Source organism: Sorex araneus, chromosome X (assembly GCF_027595985.1).
Source record: "Sorex araneus isolate mSorAra2 chromosome X, mSorAra2.pri, whole genome shotgun sequence".
Taxonomy (NCBI): Eukaryota; Metazoa; Chordata; class Mammalia; order Eulipotyphla; family Soricidae; genus Sorex; species Sorex araneus.
The window spans coordinates 370,620,630-370,642,435 of NC_073313.1; the positions used below are offsets into that span (position 1 = coordinate 370,620,630).

A 21,806-nucleotide genomic window follows, 5' to 3' on the forward strand; every position below is an offset into this window, starting at 1 on the left:
TGGGGGGGACGGGGCACAGGTGGGGGGGCACGGCTGCACAAACCCCGCCATTCACAGGACTGAGAGCCACAGCCCCAGGCCCTGAGCACAGGAACAAGATCCAACACACACTACCCAGCAGCTCGGGCACCGGAGGGAGGACAGCAGCGGACACCGCCCCCCGTGGTCTCCCAAAGCACTGCTGGGCGTGGCCCAAGCTGAAGATCCATTACAAGTTTCCCTCACTAGAAACAAAGCCAAACGCCCTGCGACTCCCACCAGACCCACCTTCACCCCCACCTACTGCCCGAGACAACCGTGGGGACAGCGGGCTCCGTCTAAAGTGCTCCTGGCAGAGACACGCAGAAAGGGGGAGAATACGTCTGGCTGTACAGTTACTAAATATCAGGACAGACACTGGAGCTGCCAATATACAAACGTGGGCAGAACTGGAGCCAGAGAGAGAGAGCACGGCGGGGAGGGCGCCTGCCTTGCATGTGGCCCACCAGGTTCGACCCCCAGCACCGCCAGGAGTGGCCCCCTGGGTGCAGGGCCAGGAGAAAGCCCGAGCACTGCCAGTGTGGCCCTTACACAATCACTGTAGTAACAGAAGTTAAATTTTACTGAACTTGTCCTGTGTTACCATTCTGAGCAAGTGTACTAACTCATTTCACTGTCACACGCGACATAGTTTAATTATTTATAAACCTACTGCATTTAAGACATTAATGTGTACGCCGACGCCCGTTCGCTGCAGTGCCGCAGCTGGAGCCAAGGGCCACACACCAGGCCAGCGCTCGACCGCTGGGCTCCCTCCCGGGCCCACACGCGTCCTGTGAACATATACTCCGGAGCTAAGCGGGACTCGTGCTTCCTATTTTCCATGGGAGCGACATATGAAGGCTTAAGGAGATAACGCAGCAGGGGGCTTGTATGAAGGGAAGACAAGAATGAAGTGCAAACATTTTATGCCGCTCATTTATTCACTAAGGTGGACGTTTATCTGCGAGGAAGAGAGAGCAAAGCTCAAGTTTCCAAATAATCTTCAGATTTAAGGAGTTAGTCATCTTGGTTCTCATACATTCACAAACCCCTAATATTTTTCCAAAAGAGTTACAGCAGATATAATTGCGTCTGCTTTTATTAACTTGTAAGCGAAGTCATGAGAATATGCCTTTTTATAATTAAACCTATTACGTAAACAATGCCTGTCATTTTATGTCTCTACTATAAATACAAATTCCAATGACTTCATCTTACCCCACTTCACAACTACTAGATTTATTTAGCTTTAATAAAACTATCATTCTATTTCCAGTTAAAATTATAACAGCTTGTTGGAACAGTTACCAAAAATAAATTTAAAAAAAAATAAAAAACAAACCCTACCTGTGAATAGAGCTAGAAGAGAGCTTTGGCAAATGAAGAACCCACCACGCTTCTACAAAGGGTGCGAGCAAACAACGGAGAGGTAGGAAGAGACATTTACTGGTATTTTTTTCTGGCGTTCCAGGGATCAAACCCAAGACACATGCAAGTCACGTGCTCTTCCTCTGAGCCCATCTCTAGCCCTGAAAGGGTTTGAACTTAGTAAGAATACGGAGGACTGACATCGGTCAGAGAGAGAACCTGGCATCTATCCAATCAGCATGAAGCCAAATGCTCGGCAATGCTCAGTGCAGTGGTGACGGCGACATGCCATTAGGATCCCCTGGTGGGGTGGGGACAGAGGCGGCGATCCTGGACAGCAAGTGGTATCTTGGCCGAATGAACTTTGCATACACCAAACAAATCAGCAGCTCCCTGGCCCACTAGTAGCACTGTAGCACTGTCATCCCGTTGTTCATCAATTTGCTTGAGCGGGCACCAGTCACATCTCCACTCTGAGACTTGTTGTTACTGTTTTTGGCATATCTAACAGAAGTCATGTACTTAATACACATAGAACAGCACAGATGGAGCTTTGGAAAAGCGAGCATGACAAAATCTGGTTTCTGTACATAAAAATATGCATTACACAGGTCAGGCAGTAGTTTGCAAAGACACATAAAGGAAAGTCGGGGGAGACTATGGAGAGAATGAAGACAAAGACAGGTAAGCAAACTCGCCAAAGGGTTGTGTGCAGACCAAGGACAGTGAGCACGAACAGAAAAGTGTGAGAAACCAGCTGTGTGAGAACAAGATTACAAGAATCTTTATAATGCAACTTTCTTTAGAATACAAGAGATAAAATTTCTAAATGTTAGTAAATCTCCTGCCCCCCGTGCCAGGCTGTTCTGACCAGGGCCCCTTGGAGGGGGCGGGTTGAGTTTTCCTCCCGGCCCCAAGCAGTGCCCCCGCAGCCAAAAACCTCCAGAACCCAGCCACAGCCATGCTCAAGGCCACTCTCCGCACACTCGGACGAGCCTCATGCATGAAGGAACCAACAGAGGAACCCAGGTATGTGGGACCCATGGCTGAGATCTCCAAGCCTGCTCGGATCAGGACTGGGCCTCCTCCACCCAGATCCCCTGTTTTCCAGTAGCTTGGCAGCTACACCCACAAACTGCCCTGGCACCATGTAATCTCATCAACGGCCAAGATCCAGAGACTATAAAACAAAGCTCCTGGAAGAGAGCAATGCAGAATCTCTCACAGCAGAGCCTGGCAAGCTACCCGTGGCGTATTCGCTATGCTAAAAACAGTAACAATAATGGGCTTCATTCCCCTGACCCTGAACACGTCAGGGACAAATGGAGACATTACTGGTGCCCACTTGAGCAAATCATGAGTAATGGGATGACAGTAATACAGTGACAGTGACAGTGATAGTAAATCAAGTACGGCCCCCCCAAAAGTACCATATTTAAAATATCTTAGTAGATTAAAATAAAAACTAGATTTTGGGGGAGGAGAGGGTTGACACCTGGCAGTACTCAAGAGCTACTTCTTCTAGCTCTGTACTTGGGGGTCATCCCAGGGGACCATGGGGAGCCAGGGATCAACCCTGGATCTCTCACAGGAAAAGCATGTCCGCAGCCGCTCAGCTGTGCTCCAGCCCCTTGACTTTTTTAAAAAATAAAAAGAACTGGAGTGACAGTCCAGCAAGGGAGGGCATCTGCCTTGCACACAGCCAACCTGGGTTCGATCCCCAGCATCCCATCAGGTCCCCTGAGCACCGCCAGGGGTGATTCCTGAGGACAGAGCCAGGAGGAAGCCCTGAGCATCGCCAAGTATGGCCCCCAAATCAGAAAGAAATGAATAAAAATAAAGGGAGCAGGAGAACTGCCTATATATGAAAACTATGAGACCTCAACTTAAAAGCAAAACTTTTGGCCGCCGAGATGTGATCCTAGGGGCTGCAGCTGCACGAGCATGGCTCCAGAGCCAGCTAAACTACTTTTGGTACGGGCAGCTCCTCGCAGAATGTCTCCAGACTGAGAACTAAGCCGCGGCCCCATGCCTGCCCAGGAGGGGAAAGGTATTTCTCTCTCTTGCCTCTTCCTTGCCGGGGGTGAAGGGCGTGGCGACCGCCATATTATGAGGACCACAGATGAGAGTTACAAGCTTGCAATGGTCCAATATCTGGAAGAAATCTCCCTGGACTTATTGCTAAAATACAGAAATCCAAAACCTCTTATCTCTTCACAACAGGTCTGACTCTAGTGGGGAACTACTAACAATAATAGTGAGGTTTGTGTTGAAATATTGAATGTAACCAAGTAAAGAGAAAGTAAAGTGAAATGTATCAGTTCGGGCGGGGAGGGGGCGGGATGGGAGGCATACTGGGTTTTTGGTGTTTTGGGGTTTTTTTTTGGTGGTGGAATATGGGCACTGGTGAAGGGACGGTTGTTTCAGCATTGTATAACTGAGACTTAAACCTGAAAGCGTTGTAATTTTCCACATGGTGATTCAATAAAATAAAAAAATTTTTTTAAAAAAAGCAAAACTTTTAAAATGAAATAAAAACCTTCACCTGTAGAACTGCGAGCACTGCCGGGTGAGCGCGAGCACATGAAAGCTCACTGCCTGTGCGCACGGCTGCTCTGCGCCCCACGGGGAGGGCAGGGCGGGCACTCGCAGCAGGACGGAGGGGGTCGGGGCCCCCCACACACCCTCAGCCCCCCGGGCCGGAGGTGCAGCCAAGTGCCCGAGGCTGCCCGGGCAGAGCTCCGGGAAGGGCCGGGGGCTGCACCGTCTCAGGAGCGGACGCGTCCAGGGCGAGGCCCCTCCCACCCGGCGCAGGGCCAGGGCGGCGGGGTCAGGGCCGGGCCCCACGCGCAGAGGCTGCGCCCAGAGCTCTCAGCGTCGCCCCGGCCCAGGCTCCGCAGAGCCGCTGGGCTTGTGGTCTTTGCAACACTCCTTGGCCGAGCTTCAGCCAGGCCACCCGGGGCTGCGCCCAAGGCCTGACCTTTGAACTTCCTCCTGGGCCCCGTGTGGCCCTACATCCCTGAGAGCCCCCCCGCCCCGCCCCGGTCCTGTCTCATCCCTCTCATCAGCTGACGGGATGGCCCCCGGGCACCGCTCCCTGCCAGGTGACGGCCCTACTCTGGCCGCCCCCCCCCCCCCCCCGCGAGACTCCCGTCCCGCCGTCCAGCCGTCCAGCCAGCCCCTCCCCGACCCTCTCTCGGCCGCGTCTCTCCGCCCTGGGTCAGCCCCTGCCCTTCCCCCCCAGCCTCAGCGGCTCACCCCAGCAGCAGGCCCCGCCGGCCTCTGTCCCTTCTGTCGGCGAGGCTGGGCCTGACCCCCACAATAAACACCACCACCAAGCAAACGCCTGGCTTCACGCTGAGCTCCTGACTCTGATCTGCTCCCCCCACACCCAGCCCTGGGCCTATTCCTGCTCCCCAGTATCAAGTGCAGAGCTTCTAAAGTTAGCATCCAAATTCACTTGTAAATTCTATAGAAACTACTAAAATTAAACACACCATTCCCTCTTGTAGAAACGCATTTCGATTCAGTGATTCACGGCCCAAATTTCTTCTGTGTCACATTAGAGCAAAGTTACACCAGGTTACGGGGAGGGGGAAAGGGAGGGGTCACTCGACAGTGCTCGGGGCTTCCTCCTAGCTCTACATCGAGGGGCCACTCTTGGATCACTCTCGGTGGGGCTCGAGGAACCATATGGGGTGCCGGGGATGGAACTCGGGTCAGCCAAATGTAAGGCAGGTGCCCTACCTGCTAGACTGTCGCTCCAGCCCTGCAAAGTTAAGTTTTTTTAAAAAAATCAATAGAACACTCGTTAACTAAGGAAGTTTTATTAAAACTAGCTTGATTAATAATTACATGTCTTTCAGCTCTCAACTTTCCGGATTTAAAAAAAAACCTAGGGCGGGGGAGACAGCTCAAAGGGCTGAGAACGAGCTTTACCTGCAGGAGGCCTGGGTTGAAAAATTTTTTAAAAAAGGTGGGGGGGCGTTAACACAGAAACTTAGGTCACAGCTCTCAGCAACCACTTTCTCAAATAATCTGAAAAAAAAAAAAGGGGGAAGAAGAAAACCCCAAGCAGGGGCGGCTCGCCAGAGAGCACCAACCACGATGCAGGAGGCAGGCAGCGCCCTGCACCAGAGCATGAGCCAGGGACCTCCCAGGGACTCCTGCCGGGCCCCTGCGGGTGTCAGGGCAAAAGGTGCCATCTCTGACACACAGCAACCCCGGGAGGGAGGGAGGGAGGGAGGGAGGGAGGGAGGAGGGAGGGAGCAAGGGAGGGAGGGAGAGAGGGAGGGAGCGAGGAAGGAAGGAAGGAGGGAGCGAGGGAGGGAGGGAAGGAAGGAAGGAAGGAAGGAAGGAAGGAAGGAAGGAAGGAAGGAAGGAAGGAAGGAAGGAAGGAAGGAAGGAAGGAAAGAAGGAAGGAGAGAAAAAGGACAGCGCGCCAGCTCGAGGCCAGGGTGCACCACGCGCTGCGGTGGCGTCAGAGACGGCAGGAAGGGGAGGGAGGCGGACACGTCAAAACACAACAAACTTAGTGAGGGGAGAAGCCCCAAGGTGGGGATAGAGAAAAGAGCCAAGCAGACACAGGAAACAACTTACAGTAGGGGCCGACGGGACAGGACAGCGGGGAGGGCGTTGTCCCTGCACGCACCGTGCCCGGCTGACCCCGGAATCCCACAGGGGCCCCCAAGAATCCCCCCCCCCCCGGGAGTAATTCCTGAGCGCAGAGCTGGGAATAACCCCTCAGCATTGTCGGGTGTGCCCCCACACACACACACACAAAACAAACCAAGATAAATCAAGCCACCGAAGCTTTGAAGTATAGTAAATCTCAAGATCTGTAAATTGCAGCTTCGTAGTTTACAGAGCTCCTGGCCACAACCCCAGCTCTCCTGAGAACCCGGGCCATTACTGTATCACCTACTGAGCGAATGTTCTTTGATGTGGGGGGCGGGGGGCTGGGCTCTCGCTAACCTCTGAGGTCTCTAAAGAGAGAGTCCCTCTTCTGCACGGCAGGGAGCTCCTGCCTCGCACAAGGCCCACCCGGGTCCGATGCCTTCGACGCCGGGCACCCCATATGGCCCGCCGAGCACTGCCAGGAGTGATGCCTGTGCATCGCCAGGTGTGGCGCAAAGTAAATGAATAAATAAATAAAAGCCACCAGCTTCGCCACCTCCGGCGAGCGGCACTGCGCCGTGACGGGAGGTGAGGCACTTTCGCCCATGGCTGCGTCAGCGGCAACTACAGCCCCCGGGGCTTGGGGCCAGGCACAGACCCTGAGAAACACAGGAATGACCCCCCACGAGAGTCCACCGCTATTCTGTGGCCGCCAGGGCACCCTGTGAGCACACGCCCTGGGAGTCTTCTTCGCTTTCATTCTGCTTATTTGTACGTTTCCCGCGGGAGACGGCTCTCAGCTAAGTGAAATATAATCCAAGGCTCTAGGACTTGGGCTATTTCTTTTAATTGTTCCTGAATACAGGAATAAAACCCTCCATAATTATCAAGTTCTTTTTTTTTCTTTTTACAGTTATCAGAGAGCAAAGCAAAAAAAAAAAAAAGTTTTTTGCATTTTCAGGCAGGATTTCCTTCGTGCTAAATTGAATTCAATTTGAACATCATTGTTAACGTACTCTGACAGGTGCCAGAAATAACTGTTTTAAAAGAAGGGAGGAAGGGGGCTGGGAAGACAGCGCCGGGGCTCCGCATGGGCCTCGCAGGAGGGGGCGGAGGGTCAGCGCGTTGCCACAGAGGGTCCCCCCTGCCCCGAGCACCACCAGGGACAGGAGCAGCGCCCAAGGCCACGGGGCCTGACCCCGAAACACCCAGGATCAGATGTCGGGAGAGGAGGGACAGGTGAGCAAAAGAGTCCGGCGAAAGGTTTCCGGAGAGGCCCAGGCGGGCCGGCCGGAGGGAGGGCGTCTGTCCGTCCGTGTGGGGCGTGGAAGCTCAGGCGCCGAGGACGGGCGGGAAACGTCCCAGAGTCGCAGCCTCTGCCCGGCCCCGAGCCTGGGAGGCCGGGCTTGGGCAGAAGGACCCCGCCGCGAGGGACAGCACAGCCTCAGGTGGGCCGGCGGGGAGACACCAGGCCGGGGCGTCCCGGGACCCACGAGGACCGTGATCTGAGGGGTCGCCACAACAGGACCTGGCCCGCGCGGGGCGGCTAGGGCAGGGTGCGAGCCGAGAGAGGAGGCCAGGGCAGTCCGGGGTCAGTGAGGCGAGTGCCAGAGGGGTGTGAGCGAGTGGCCAGGCAGGCGCCAGCCCAGCCTCCCGCGCCCGGCCCAGAGGGCACCCAGCCGGGCGATACCACACCCGCTGGCGCCCGATTTCTCCAAAAGGGCCAGTGAGGACCTGGGGGTGATGTGGCCTGCCCCGGGAGGCGCGGCGAGCCCGGATGGGGACGGGCGTCAGCCCCGACGGGGAGGTGCTGAGCAAGGGCTTCTCGGGCACTGCTGCGTGGCGGGTTCTGAAATGGGGAAGGAAAGTGGCATTGTCGCAGGGGACCCAGGCTTCCTCTGCGGGCCAAAAATAGACCATTCCTACATGATACAATTTGGGTCTGGGAACGCGATTGCTGTTAATTTCAGTGGAGGAAAAAATTTAGCATACCCAAAAAATAACCCGCCAAATCATACCCTTTGGGATCACTTTGCTTCTCGGTGGTGGGAGAAGCCTCTATTAGCCCTGGATCAGAGATTAGGATCGCTCTCAAGTCCAAAACCATTGCCTAATTATAAGCTCCGTGAGGCGGAGAACCCGGTCTGTCGCTTCTCCACTCGACCTCAGGGGCCCGTGAGGACGCAGGTACGCGGTGGGGACAGACACTCTCGCCGCCTCGCAAGCAAAGGCACGCATTCCTAAAATCCACAGCGACAAGCGTTCTACCGGGCTCTGGAAAGTTCAACTTTCACTTTTGATAGGAGGGAAATAGGCAGGCTCTGAGATGAGAAAAAAAAAAATCAAGATCTGTCATTCTAAAATGTGGTGAGTTGTTCTGTCTTATTTAAAGTTTAAAATCACAATATACTGGTAATACAGCTACAAACAAAACCAGTAAAAAAAATAGAATGCAAAGAAATAAGTGATGTTGTAAGATTTATTTTCACAGAAAAAAAAATTCAAATGATTTTTCACTTAAAAAAAAATGACAAATGTGTGCAACAGCTGAAGTTTAGGGGAGAAAAAAAAGTTCCGATGCCCAGCTGATGGGGACACGGTACGGGGACACTCCTGACGGTGCGTGCACACGGCCGGGCAGCCCCAACCGGGCACCGCCTGCCCGGCTCACCTCAGGCTGCAGCTCAGAGGCCGCGCACCCCTCGAGGGAGCCCTGTTGTAAGGACCCGTGGGGCCTGGGCAAGGCCTCAGCGCCAAGTGCTCTTCCCGATGGCAGACCTGGGCAGAAGGAGCTGGAGCCACAGAGCGACAGCGCCACGGCCTCGCCGTCTCCCGACACGCACCACACACCAGGATCCACACACATACCTTGCACAGCCCGTGAGACAGGCCATGCATGCAGACACAGGTCTGACATGCGTGCTAAGGAACAATGCAAGGTGAAGTGATTCATTCGCGACGCACGGAGAAGCACGGGGAAGCGCGGACCAGCCTGGCGGGTCCCAGGGAAATGAAGGCGCCCTGGAGTGACTCAGGGAGGGAGGAAACAAAGTCTGAGGCGGGTGGCCTCGGAGAGCCACACTCGCCACCAGCCGGCGTGAGTCAGGACGCGCCCGCCCAAGCAGGGGCACGGCCCAGTACTCACGGCTGGGCACGGCCGCGCAGGGTTCCGCCCATGCCCGTCTGCTCCCCGGTCACCTCACACCCAGGCAACTTCCTCCCACACCTGCTTCTATCAGCCGCACTTGTGAAGGCTGATTAGATAGTTTGATTAAATATTACATAAACCCATAAAGTCTGGGCACAAGCAGACGTTGACCGGATGCTTTGGAAATACCAGCCAATAAAGAAGGCCCACCGGGAAGATCGCTGACCAGCTGGGAGTGGGTGAAAGGACTGGACAAGACGAGAGGAGAGGCGCGAGCTTCTGGGGGGGCTGCACTCAATGTGTTTCCGGCAAGTTAACACCAAGTCCGGAAATCAATGGGTTCGAGCCCAGGATCACGATGACCCCCAAGCCCCATCTGGAGTGATCCCTGAGCACCACTGGGTGTGGTCCAGAAACCAAACCCTTCCCCCCCCCCCCCCCCACACACACAAAATATCCAATGCATAATTAGAGCCTATCCAAGAACGGCAGCACAGCACTCCTTCAAAGTGTGCATTCCAGGGCCGGAGAGACAGTAGCGCACACAGGAGCTGGCGCTGCAAGCAACAGACCCGGGGTCAATCCCCGGCACCCGGTACGATTCCCCAAGCCCCACCGGCGGTGATCCCTAAGCACGGGGCCAGGAGGAGGCCCTGAGCACAGCCGGGTGTGCTCGGAAACCGACAGTAATTCATTTAAACGACCATTGAGCCCCAGCCCCACCTGGGCGAGCGGGTCGCCACCCCTCTGCCGATCCCTCCGCGCCTGGTCAACCAGCAGTGGGGGCGGCACAGAGCTTCACTGCCTCAGAACGACAGCCGAGTTTCCCCGAGAAAACCGAGGAAGCCTGGAAGGGAGCAGAAGCTCAGCGGGCAGAGAGGAGAGGAGTGACAGCCCAGCCCCACGCGCTGGTCACTATGTCCTGCCCCAGTCCAGGCCAGGCGCACGGCCGGCCAGTCACCGAGCACTGAGCTCTGCCCAGCCCGGACAGGGAGGGCGCGAGGTGCTCCCCCAGCGCTGGCAGGAGGAAAGCAGGAGACGGAGCCCAGGCCCGGGGTTCCGTGTGCGGAGTGGCCCGGCGTGCTGACCCACATTCCAGCCTCCTGCCGCCTCCTCCCTGGGACCCACATTCCGCAGGGGCAGGTCTGGGCTGGGCCCGTCATTTAGGATCCTCTGCTCACTGCCGAGCGTCTCCCTTCTAGAACAAACAAACAAACACCGAGAGCACGTTCCGGGCTGGGCAGTGATTTTCCATCAGGTGAAACGGGCACCAGCGCGGGGACCTGACTTCGAGCTGATTGGCCTTCCCTGGACACGCCGGGCACGGTGCTCGGACACTCCCCGGGCCGGGAGCTCACGGTGGCACTCGCCAGGAACCGGCTTGCCACACCCGGAAAAACAATTCCGCCCAAGCTCCTCTGCAGCTCCCCGGGGCTCCGGGCCCACCTCCCAGGCCCGCTCAGCAGGCCGCTCCTGCTCTGTTCCCTGCCGAAAAGTCTTTCTTCCCACACGCCAATTGTTCAGACAATAATAAATCCCCGCAGCCCCTTAGAGACAAAGCCCCTTTTAGAACAGGAGCCACACGGCACCGTCTGCCCAAAAGTGATTTTATTTCCTCCAACATCTACCTCCAGCCTCGGCACTCACGCAGGCCCTGGCGTGTGCCTGTCAATCACGGCGCATGTGGAACACAGTCAGAAAGGACCTCCAGTGCTGCATAAAATTCAACATATGATCGACAAGCTATATCAGCCACATAGATGTGACTTAAACTTGCCCTCAGAGCAAGCCGAAAGATATTCAAATTTATCGTTAACCTGAAAAAGAAAAAAAATTCCGCTGCAGGCTTTCCCACGCAAGATACGTACAATCATTAAAAGAAATTGGAGTGCTGCATCGCCAAACTTCTGAGAAGCTGCAAACTGTTAAACTGCTTCACTAAATTAGTTACTTGAAGGAAAACTTGGAAGTGGCAGAGATTCACTTTGAATCGTGACAGCGTTTCAGAGCAGACTCCGTCACTGAACCTCATCATTCCCTCGGCTCCTGGGGCTGCCAGGGTGAGGGACCGAGAAAGACCACGCAGTGGAGAGCCTCCCCCTTAAACTGGGGAGGGGCGAGGAAAAGTCCGGGCTACAAGGTCAACATTTGCCTACTAGGCGCATTTTACATACCTGGGATGGCGGAAGGTTTTTTGTTGTTTTTTTTTTTTGGGGGGGGGGCGTCCCGAAAGGAGAATGGCCTGAGTATGGGGGTTCCCAGCTCTGAGCGTCCGACTGGACTAAAACCCTTCACCCCTCCAGCCCTAAAGGAAAACCAGGCGAGAAACTTAAGTCCTAAGGTCCCTGGGGGAGAAAAAGAATCTAACGCCAGCACAGGAAACAGAGAAGAGAGATGCGGCAACACAAGCGGGGCAGGGGCGGGGAGTGAGCGCCTGGGCCCCCGGCCCCTGCCACAGCCCTTTGGCCTCCTCCCACGCCCCCATCGCCATCCCTCCTACAGCCACTTCCAGTCACTATGTGGAAACACTCCAGGACCGAGGGGGAAGCAGCTCATGGCTCCCTCACCTGAACCAACACTCACCTCAACCAACGCTCGCCTCACCAACGCTCGCCTCACCAACACTCGCCTCAACCAACGCTCGCCTCACCAACACTCGCCTCACCAACGCTCACCTGAACCAACGCTCACCTGAACCAACGCTCGCCTGAACCAACGCTCGCCTTAACCAACGCTCGCCTCAACCAACGCTCGTCTCAACCAACGCTCGCCTCACCAACGCTCGCCTGAACCAACGCTCACCTGAACCAACGCTCGTCTCAACCAACGCTCGCCTCACCAACGCTCGCCTCACCAACGCTCGCCTCACCAACGCTCGCCTCACCAACGCTCGCCTCACCAACGCTCGCCTCACCAACGCTCGCCTCACCAACGCTCGCCTCAACCAACGCTCGCCTCACCAACACTCGCCTCACCAACGCTCACCTCAACCAACACTCACCTGAACCAACGCTCGCCTCAACCAACGCTCGCCTCAACCAACGCTCGCCTCAACCAACGCTCGCCTGAACCAACGCTCACCTGAACCAACGCTCGCCTCAACCAACGCTCGCCTCAACCAACGCTCGCCTGAACCAACGCTCACCTGAACCAACGCTCACCTGAACCAACGCTCGCCTCAACCAACGCTCGCCTCACCAACACTCGCCTCAACCAATGCTCATGTCCTGAGTCCCCTGAACCAACGCTCACCTGAGCCAATGCCCTCCTGAACCAACGCCCACCTGAACCCCCTGAACCAGAGCTCCCCTAAACCAAAGTCCATCTGAACCTACACTCATGCCCCGTGGGCCCCCTGAACCAACACTCGCCTGAACCAACGCTCGGCTCAGAGAAACCGGCCTGAGGGCCAGAGCACACAGAGCGAGAGACCCGGGAAAGACGCACAGCCGAGCACAGCCAGGCGCGGCCGCAAGCAAACTGATTCAGTTACGCAGACAGTCTACAGCACTCTGCCAGCGGGAAGCCCACGACAAGCACGTAATGAGCACTGGCTTTGGGTCATATTATCACGCGCACGTTACCAATAAAAATGAGGCCCAGAAAAGTGATGTGTCAGAGGCTGAGACACCCGCAGGCCCCTGTGGCAAGGCAGGATGGTGGCGAGGCCGCCACACTGGCCACCAAGCGTGTTGCCAGCAGCAAACCGAGAGGCCAGAGCTCAGCCCTACCCAGGCTCCGCCGGCCGGCACTCGAAACCACCAGGGGTAGCACGAGGGGCTACAGAGACGGCACAGGCGCCACGGTGCCAGCCTCACCCGTGGCCACCCCACTCGGTCCCAGGCACCAGCACAGGGACCCCAGCCCCGAGCACTGCCAGGGATGGCCCCCCAGGCCCCGAAACAAAGAATATAAGAAAGTTTGGCAAACACCAAGTTGTCATCAACAGGCTGACAAGAGGAAGCCAGATCACTCGGACTCTCAAACCCCTCAGTGAGTAAAGGGGCTGCTGATTTAAAGGACAGAGAGAGACAGCAGGGCAGGTACCGGCCGTGGGCAGCTGACGAGTGTCCTGCCAGGAGAGATGCCCGAGCACCACTGGGTGCAGCCCAAAAAATTATGTGTAATTTATAATTCTGAAAAATTAAGTATAAAAAGTCATTTAAAAGTATAAAAATTTAATTGTAATTTACAATCTGCTTAAATCGCTAAGATTTGTGAGAAACACGGCAGGTTCTGCTACCACTGGAATTCAGAGAAGAGTCCGTTTAGACAGAGCTGCTACACGTACGCGGCTCCTGATGGAAGAACATTAGCAGCGGAGTCGTGTCCCTCAGCTAAGTGCTGGGGATCATTCCACTCCCTGTACTGGAACCGCCCAGAGCAACTCTATCAGAAACGGCTAAAACTGCTAGGTGGAATATTTCAAAGCTTCCTTAAGAAGATGCCTTCGTGGGGCTGGAGTGATAGCACAGTGGGTAGGGCATTTGCCTTGCACGCGGCCGACCCGGGTTCAAATCCCAGCATCCCATATGGTCCCCTGAGCACCGCCAAGGGTGATTCCTGAGTGCATGAGCCAGGAGTCACCCCTGTGCATCTCCAAGTGTGACCCAAAAAGGAAAAAAAAAAAAAAAGAAGAAGATGCCTTCGTGTGAAGCTTCAGGTGAGTCTCTCTCGCCCCCAAGGCCAACGCACATCACACAACCACACACGCCAAGAACCCAGGAAGCGGAGAGGCGAGAGGGGTCTTCCAGGCGCGGCGCAGCGAAAGCCCCCGGGGAGAAGCCGACTTCGCAGAGACTCGCCAGGGAAGGCGCCGGCTGTGCGCGCAGCCAGCCCAGGCTCAATCCCCAGCACCATACACGGGCCCCTGAGCACAGCCAGGGAGTGACCCTGAGCACAGAGCCAGGAGTAAGTCCTGAGTGGCGTCCAGTGTGGCACCCCCACCCCTCCCCCACCCCCCGCCTAAAATAAAGACAACCCTGACAAAGGTGGCAGGGAATAGGCAGCTATTGGGATCCAACTGCTCTTCAGAGGAACGAAACTCAATTTAGCAATCACCAAAATCGAAACTGACTAGCTCGCCTTAAAAGATGAGCGCCAACGGAGAAGAAAATTAGTGGGATAGAAGATAAATCAGATAGGGGGCCGGAGCGATAGCACAGCGGGTACGGTGTTTGCCTTGCACGCGGCCGACCGGGGTTCGATTCCCGCCATCCCATATGGTCCCCCAAGCACCGCCAGGAGTAATTCCTGAGTGCAAAGCCAGGAGTAACCCCTGAGCATCGCTGGGTGTGACCCAAAAAGCAAAATAAAAAAAAAAAAAAGAAGATAAATCAGATAAAATATGGAGGTTCAACGTTCTCATTCAAGGCACCTAATAAGGGCAAAACAACAACAATTAAAAAAAAATTCACAAAAACCTGCACCCTCACATCACAGAATTACAGAACACTGGGAGTCAGGAGAAAACCTTGCAAACAGGGCCGGAGAGACAGTACAGCGGGTAAAGCAGTTGGTAACGCTCCTGTCTTGCACACAGCCAACCTGGGTTCAATCCCATACGCTCCCCTGAGCACTGCCAGGAGAGATTCCCGAGAGCAGAGCCAGGAGCAATCCCTGAGCATCTCCGGGTACAGTCAAAAAACAAAACTAAAAAAAAAAAGTCAATTAAACTAGACTAGAAAACATTAGCACAAAGTAAAATTTCCACATCTGCTATTTTAAGTAGAAAAATGAAGAGGCCAGGGATGACCTTGGTGGTCCCCAGCCTGACATACCTGATGCTCTATTCCTGTTCAGACTGGACTTGCAAAAGTAAAAAAAAAAAAAAAAAAAAAGTAACATTGTAACCAAGCATTAATCTGACTGTATCACAGGAGGTTCTAAGTATCCAACAAGAAAAGGCCAGCGGGCCAGTCCGTGGGTAGGGCATTTGTCCTGCACATGGCCAACCCGGCTGGATCCCCAGTCCCCGGATGGTCCCCCAAGCCTGCCCCAAGTTACCCATGAGTGGTCACTGCCGATGTGACCCAAAAAACAAAGTATAAAAGCCCTGAACTGCAGGCCCAGACACAGCGTGACCACCTGGAGACCCCCAGAGACCACCAGGTGGCCCCGGGACCCCAGCCACACTGGCCCTGGCACTGAGTCAGCCAGCAGCCCAGGGTGAAGAATCGCAGGAAGTGACCCCAAGGCCCCAAAGAGCCAAAGAGAGACTTTCGGGACGGAATGTAAAAGCACGTTTCACTCTCGGTCACTTGAGCCCTCTCTCCCGCTCGGCCTCACCTCACCTGCAAAAGGTGCGACTTCCAAAGTTCACTTCAGTTCAAAGATTATCATTACATCTCTCAGTCAGAGGGTGGTGATTCAAATCATAATATTCTACTGCCTAAAAATAAAATGCCAACTATTATCAGGAAGGATAATAGAAACAACTGAAATTACATCTCAACTTCTTTCAGAAAGTCATCTCGGAAAGTCAGCCGTGGGCCGGGAACGTGGTTGAAGTGGCAGCGCACGTGCCCTGCCCGTGTGAGCCTGGGTCTGACCCGTCCCCACACAGCCCTGACCCCGGCACAACTGGGTATGGGCCCCGGGGTGTGGGCCCCACAACAATGGGTGGGGAGCCATCTATATCTGAACTCTGAAATCCGTGCCAAGTCACCCAGATGTGTGAGTGAAAGTAAAAGAAGAGCAATGTCCTGCATCCCCGAGAACCATCTGCACCAGGCGTGCCAAGGAGATCTAAGAGGCCAGAGACGGCAGCCAAGCCCCGCCCCGGCCCAGCCTGAGCACCAGCAGGAAAACTCCAGAACACAGATCCGTGGGGGGTCCTGATTTAACTGGTCGGGGCAGAGCTCAGGGCATGAATATTTTTAGAAGTTCCTCTAGATTACCTAAGGCTGCAGCCGAGGTCGGGAAACGCTGAGGTACGGTGACGGCTGGGGATGGCGGGTCGTCTGGGGTTGTTGTCTGTCTGCTGGGGGCTCCCCCATTTCTTTAGGTGCCGGGGGGGGGGGGGGGCTACTAACTCCCAGTGATAAGCTGGTCTAGCTACTGGCTGGGCCTGGGAGCGACCAGGGCAATACCCGGTGGTGCCCAGTGCACAAACTCGAGCAGTGGAACAGGAGGGAACTGCGCGACCCTCTGCCATATCCGGCCCGAGGGCTAGTATCAGAAGCGCTACACTGTTTCCAAACCTAACCCAGGATCCGCCCTGATCGGGCATGAAGAGGACAGATACTGAAACTTACAAAACTATGCCTGCCACAATGGGGTTTACCTGTTCTAAGTTTGAAGTTACTTAATAGACCAAATAAAACAAAGGTCAGTTTTTCATAGAGTGGCTAGTACGTAACTACTTTGTTACCCAGGTACCATGTACTACCCAGTACTTAGTCTCTGTTGCGTACCAGGGTCCTGCCAGAAACTTTCCTAGCGTTTTAAGCTCAGAAAGGCCCGGCCTTAGCCTGCCTGTGGCGCGGGGAGTCGGGCTGCAGGGGGCTCGGGGCAGACGTGTGCTTCGGGGGAGGCTGGAGCGCGCCCAGGGCGGCCCTCCGCAATGCGAGCCTCTCTCCTCAGGACTCACCCTTCAGCACATTTTCCTGGCTCGCCCTTCAAGAATGTGTTCAGAATCCATTATATTGTGACTACGTGTCCAAATATATATTCACCTATCTCATCGCCACCACCCTAATTCATCCCTGGCCTAGATGATTAAAATAGCTTCCTAACTAGATTCCCTGGTTCTTCCTTGTCTTCCCCTGAAAGTCTATTCTGAGTTCTCACAGAGGCTCCTATAAAGGTGGTGCCGCGGCCCTGCACAGAACATTTCCAGGGTTGCCCGTCCGGCTAACGCAGCATCAACAGCACCCACGGGCAAGACCCACCACCGGGCCTTGTCGTTGCCGTTCACCCCCTCGGCCCAGCCACACGCGCCCCTGCGAGGGTCCTGTTTGCTTGCGGCCACACCGGGCAATGCTGGACAGAGAACACCGGGGCCTCCTGCAGGCCAGGCCTGAGCTCGGCCCGCCTGGGACACTCCCAGCAGGCTCCCTCTCCTCCTCAGGCTGCTCCCCTCCACCCTCAGGCAAGCACGTGTGCATCCCTGTGTCTCCCTATTCAGAAGTGAACGCTCCTTCTATTTCTTTGGTGGATTTTTTTGGTTTTGGTTCTGTTTGGATTTTGGGCCCACACCCTGTGCTGCTCAATTACTCCTGGCTCCGTGCTCCACGACAGTCCCGGTAGTGCTGGGGATCGGACCCAGATGGGCTGCACGCAGGGGCCTGGGCGGGAGCACAGCGGGGAGGACTCTTGCCTTGCACGCTGCCAACCCCACTCAATCCCAACAGCCCAAGCACTGCCAGGAGTGGTTCCTGAGTACAGAGCCAGGAGTGACTCAGAAGAATCACCTCTGAGCACCGCTGGGGACCCCCCCAAAAAAAATAGACCCCAAAACAAAGCCACACAAGGTGAGCGTCCACCCGCTGCACTGTCTCGCCAGCCTCTGTCCACCTCCTTCAGTGCTGTTTCTCCGGGGCCGAGAACAGGACCCAGCGTAAAGACGCCGGGGTGACACTGTGACACAGCGACGCCCACGCCAGGCGCACAAGAGCTCCGGCATCCTCACAGCCCCCGCCCCATCCGCTGCCCAAACACAGGGACCCGTGCTGGGCCAGCCCTGCCTGAGTGGGGCCGGGGGCAGGGCTCCCGCAAGTTAACAGAGCGCCTCAGAGTCTCTAAGACGGGCAAAGGGTGCACTGACAAGGCTCTTGGCACACGTGCCCAGCCCTTCCCCCGAGGACTGAGGGCGGAGGAGGGGGCGAAGGCCAGGTGGCCGGAGCATCACCGGAAAGAGCAGGACCAACAGGTTCCAAAGGACTCCGCACCTTAAAGGCACCTTTGTTGGAGCGATGAAAACACGAAAACGTGACACGGAGGCCACAGCTGTCAAATCCCATCACCACTCAGCTCTTCCCACGTTCCTCTTCGGGAATTCCCAATGGCAAGGGGAAAAGGGTCGTGCTCACGTGCAATGATACAATGTAAAGAAATGACAAAAAATGTGTCTTCAATTCTGCTAATAAGGAACGCAATGACTGCAGAGTCCTGCAAACTCTAGCCCGCCACCCCCACAAAAAAAAATACCCATAATGCTTGTTCTGTTTGGGAACTACAACACAAGTTTGAACTTTTGCTGTGGATGCTTCATTTAATTTGAGCAGAAGCCAGAAGATACTGTGAAAAATGTGCCCTTTAGTCCAGGCGACGTCTGGCGGGGTCGGAGCATGGGCTCTGCAGGCTGGAGCCCGAGTTTGGCCCTCAGCGCCACACTGTCCCAGGGGCCGTGGCCCCAAAACAGGACTGGGACAATCGTGGGACGCCACAACACTGCTGTGGGGCCCCAGAACTAAACACAGGGCCAGAGAGATAGCCGGGTGCTTGCCTGGCGTGCGGGCGACCCAGGTTCCACCTCCATATGACCCAACATCGGCCCTAACGACACAGGAAGTCGTATGTGCACACGAAAGCGAAGAGTGACTACAGTCAGAGCTCAGAGAAAAGCTGACGACAACGCAGGGGAGGGCAGCGGACAGGAAGGGGTGCACGCTCCCACAGGTCGGAGGCTAGAAGGTGCCTCCTCACTCCTCTCCGGCCACCACATTCCCTGAATTAGATAAGAAAGAGCTTAAGCAGCTACGATCTCCTCTCCAGAACGGGCGACACTCAAGATCACACTTTCTGTCACACAGCGGCAGTGCACTGGCTCGCCCCGAGGGCTGGACACGGGTGGACCAGGACAGCAGTCAGGCCGGACGTGGACGCTGAGGCATCCCAAGGCGTGCAAGTCGCCAAGGAAACCAACAGGAAGCTGCGGGGTCCAAGAATCAGAAGGGGCCTGGGGAATGCTGGGGTCTCCCTCTCCTCACTCCCCACCTCAGGTGGCTCCCCTGAGCCCCCCCAGGGCCATGGCTGCCTTCCTCGCTGTCCCCGACCCTGACTTCCCCGTGGCCATCAGCACCGTGGGCACACGCAGGGCGGCCTTTGCGGCTGCAGGCCTCTCCGAGGCAGCAGGGACCAACCCTAACGGCGAGCACTCAAAAATAATAATAATAAAATACAACAACAACATCAACCACCCACTCGGGCCTGAGCAACAGAACAGAGGCAGAGCAGTTGCCTTGCAGGTGGCAGAGCCAGGCTCGATCCCACGCAGCCCCCCAGGCGCCAGGGGGCAGAGCCACAAGTAACCCTGATGCATCACCGGGTGTGGCCCAAAACCAAGGGGGGAAAAAACAAAACCTGCTGAATCAATAAATGACGCAAGTTCAGAGAGGTTAAAGGGGTTCCCCAAGGTCAACAGCACTGAGCCACCAGCTCCCAGGGCCCTCGCTGTCACCCTGTCCCGCAGCCCCCGCATGTGACCGCGGGGCGGCCCTGTCCTTTCCTCAAGTGCCAAAGAAAACACGCGGTATCCAAAGGGGGGGGGGCTTCAACTTCAATTGTTTCGGCAAACTCCACTGGAGATTTCCGGAGCTTTCAGGGAAAAATGCCCGAGAGCTGCTGGGCCCGCCCCCTCGCGGGGACCCCAGGCGCTCAGCGGCTGGACCCGAGCTGGGAAGGGTCCCCGGCGTCCAAGCCCCTTCCTGCGGGACGTCCCACAGGAACCGGGCGGTCCCCGCGCGCGACACGTTCCCAGGACCCGCGGGGACCGTTTCCGAGCCTGCCCCGTTCATTCCGAGCCCCCAGGAATCGGGGACGTCCAGCCGCGGTGCCCGAACCCAAAAGTGCGGACGGGAGGGGGGGGGTTGCAACCGGGAGGGGAGGAAAAGGGGGGGACGGGTGGGCACTGAGGCTCCCTCCACCCCCACCGCATCCGCGTCAACTTTCGTCCAACCAAAGCCTCAGACCAGGACGCGGCGGCGGCAGCGCGCACGGGGCACGGCGGGTGCCCTCCCGTCCCGCAGGGGTCCCTGCCCGCACCCCCGGCGGGGGGCCGGGACACCCAGGCCGGGACGCCCAGGCCAGGACCCCCGCGCTCCGCTCCCCCGACTCCCGCGCGCCCCCGCCCGGAGCCCCGCGCAGCCGGGACGCGGCCGGCCGGGGAGTTGCAGCGGGGCAGCGGGCGCGGGCGCAGGGCTGGGGCAGGCGCAGGGGTCCTGGGGCGGCGGGGCTGGAGTGGAGCAGCGGGGCAGGGGCGGGAGTGGAAGGCGGCCGGCGGGGCAGGGGCGCGGGCAGTGGGAGCAGGACAGGGGCGCGGGGCAGGGGGAGGAGGACAGGGGCGCGGGACAGGGGCGCAGGCAGGGGCGCGGGCAGGGGGAGCAGGACAGGGGCGCGGGCAGGGGGAGCAGGACAGGGGCGCAGGGTAGGGGGAGCAGGACAGGGGCGCGGGGTAGGGGGAGCAGGACAGGGGCGCGGGCAGGGGGAGCAGGACAGGGGCGCGGGGCAGGGGGAGCAGGACAGGGGCGCGGGCGGCGGGAGCAGGACAGGGGCGCGGGGTAGGGGGAGCAGGACAGGGGCGCGGGCGGCGGGAGCAGGGCAGGGGCGCGGGCGGCGGGAGCAGGGCAGGGGCGCGGGCGGCGGGAGCAGGGCAGGGGCGCGGGCAGGGGCGCGGGCGGCGGGCCGGGCCGCGAGGGTCCGTACCTGCAGCTCGGCCCGCTCCACCTCCCACTGGGCTCTCTCCACCTCGAAGCGGGCCCACTCGTGCTGCAGGAAGTGCAGGATCCCCGGGAGGCTGTACTGGGCGCGGGCCGCCCCCGCCGCGGCCGCCCCGTCGCCCGCCGCAGCCTCGGCCAGAGGCCCGAGCCCCTTGGCGCCGGCGCCCGGGTGGCTGTTGCCGAAGAAGACGCCGGGCCCCGCCTGCTCGTCCATGGCGCCGCGGTGCTCGCCCGGCTGGCCCAGGCGCCCGGCAGCGGCGGCAGCGGCGGCGGCGGCGGCAGCGCCTGCTCGTCCGCCCGCCGCTCCCCGCCCACACCCCGTCAGCGGCCGCCCGGGCGCGGGGGCCGGCGAGCCCGCGACGGGCCGGGAAGTGGGTCAGCGGCGGCGCGCGGCGCGCGGGGGCCGCCGGGAAATGTAGGCGCCGGGCGGGGCGCGGCCCGCGGGGCGGGGCCCGCGGGGCGGCTTCCGGCCGGGCTGGCCCCGCCCCGCGCCGCGAGGCCCCGCCCCGGGGCCGCCGGCCCCGCCCCGGCGGGGCGGGGCCACGCTCCCTAGCTGGGGCCCGGCGGGCGGGGCGGCCGGGGAGCGGGCGCGCGGCTCTGCCCAGGTCTGCCCGGGCTCAGTCGCCGCGGAGCGTGGGGGGCGGCGCTCGGGGGTCCCGCTGCACACGCACACGCGCGGGGCTCCGCACGCAGGCACCCCGCTTCGGGATGAACCTGTCGGGGACCTGCTACGGGCGAGCCCCGCCGGGCCCGCGGGCGACGCGGCTACCCGGGTCCGAGGACACGGATCTCCCCGGGGACCCCCGCCCGGACGCCCCCGTCTTGCTTTTCGGACTCTGGGGCAGACCTGTGGAGCTCCTAAGCCTTTCCCCGCTCTCCTGAACTCAGTCGTTGAACTCAAACCTTCAACCCTCCAAAATCTGGCGAGGTGTTGGGGGCACCTCCGAGCACTGCACCCCGCAGAGAGTGCGTGCGCCTCGGGACACTGCACC

At 58.0% G+C, this 21,806-nt stretch overlaps 1 protein-coding gene across 3 annotated transcripts in view; it reads right to left on the reverse strand.

Annotated features, from left to right (window-relative positions):
* The window catches only part of STRN (striatin), a 76,731-nt gene extending 55,590 nt beyond the window's left edge, over positions 1-21,141 (reverse strand). For all 3 annotated transcript variants that reach the window (XM_055120057.1, XM_055120058.1, XM_055120056.1), the window contains exon 1: positions 20,801-21,141. In XM_055120057.1, the coding sequence (XP_054976032.1) occupies positions 20,801-21,028 (228 nt within the window). In that variant the 5' untranslated portion in view covers positions 21,029-21,141. The remainder of the gene's footprint in view (positions 1-20,800) is intronic.
* Positions 21,142-21,806: the final 665 nt, after the last annotated feature.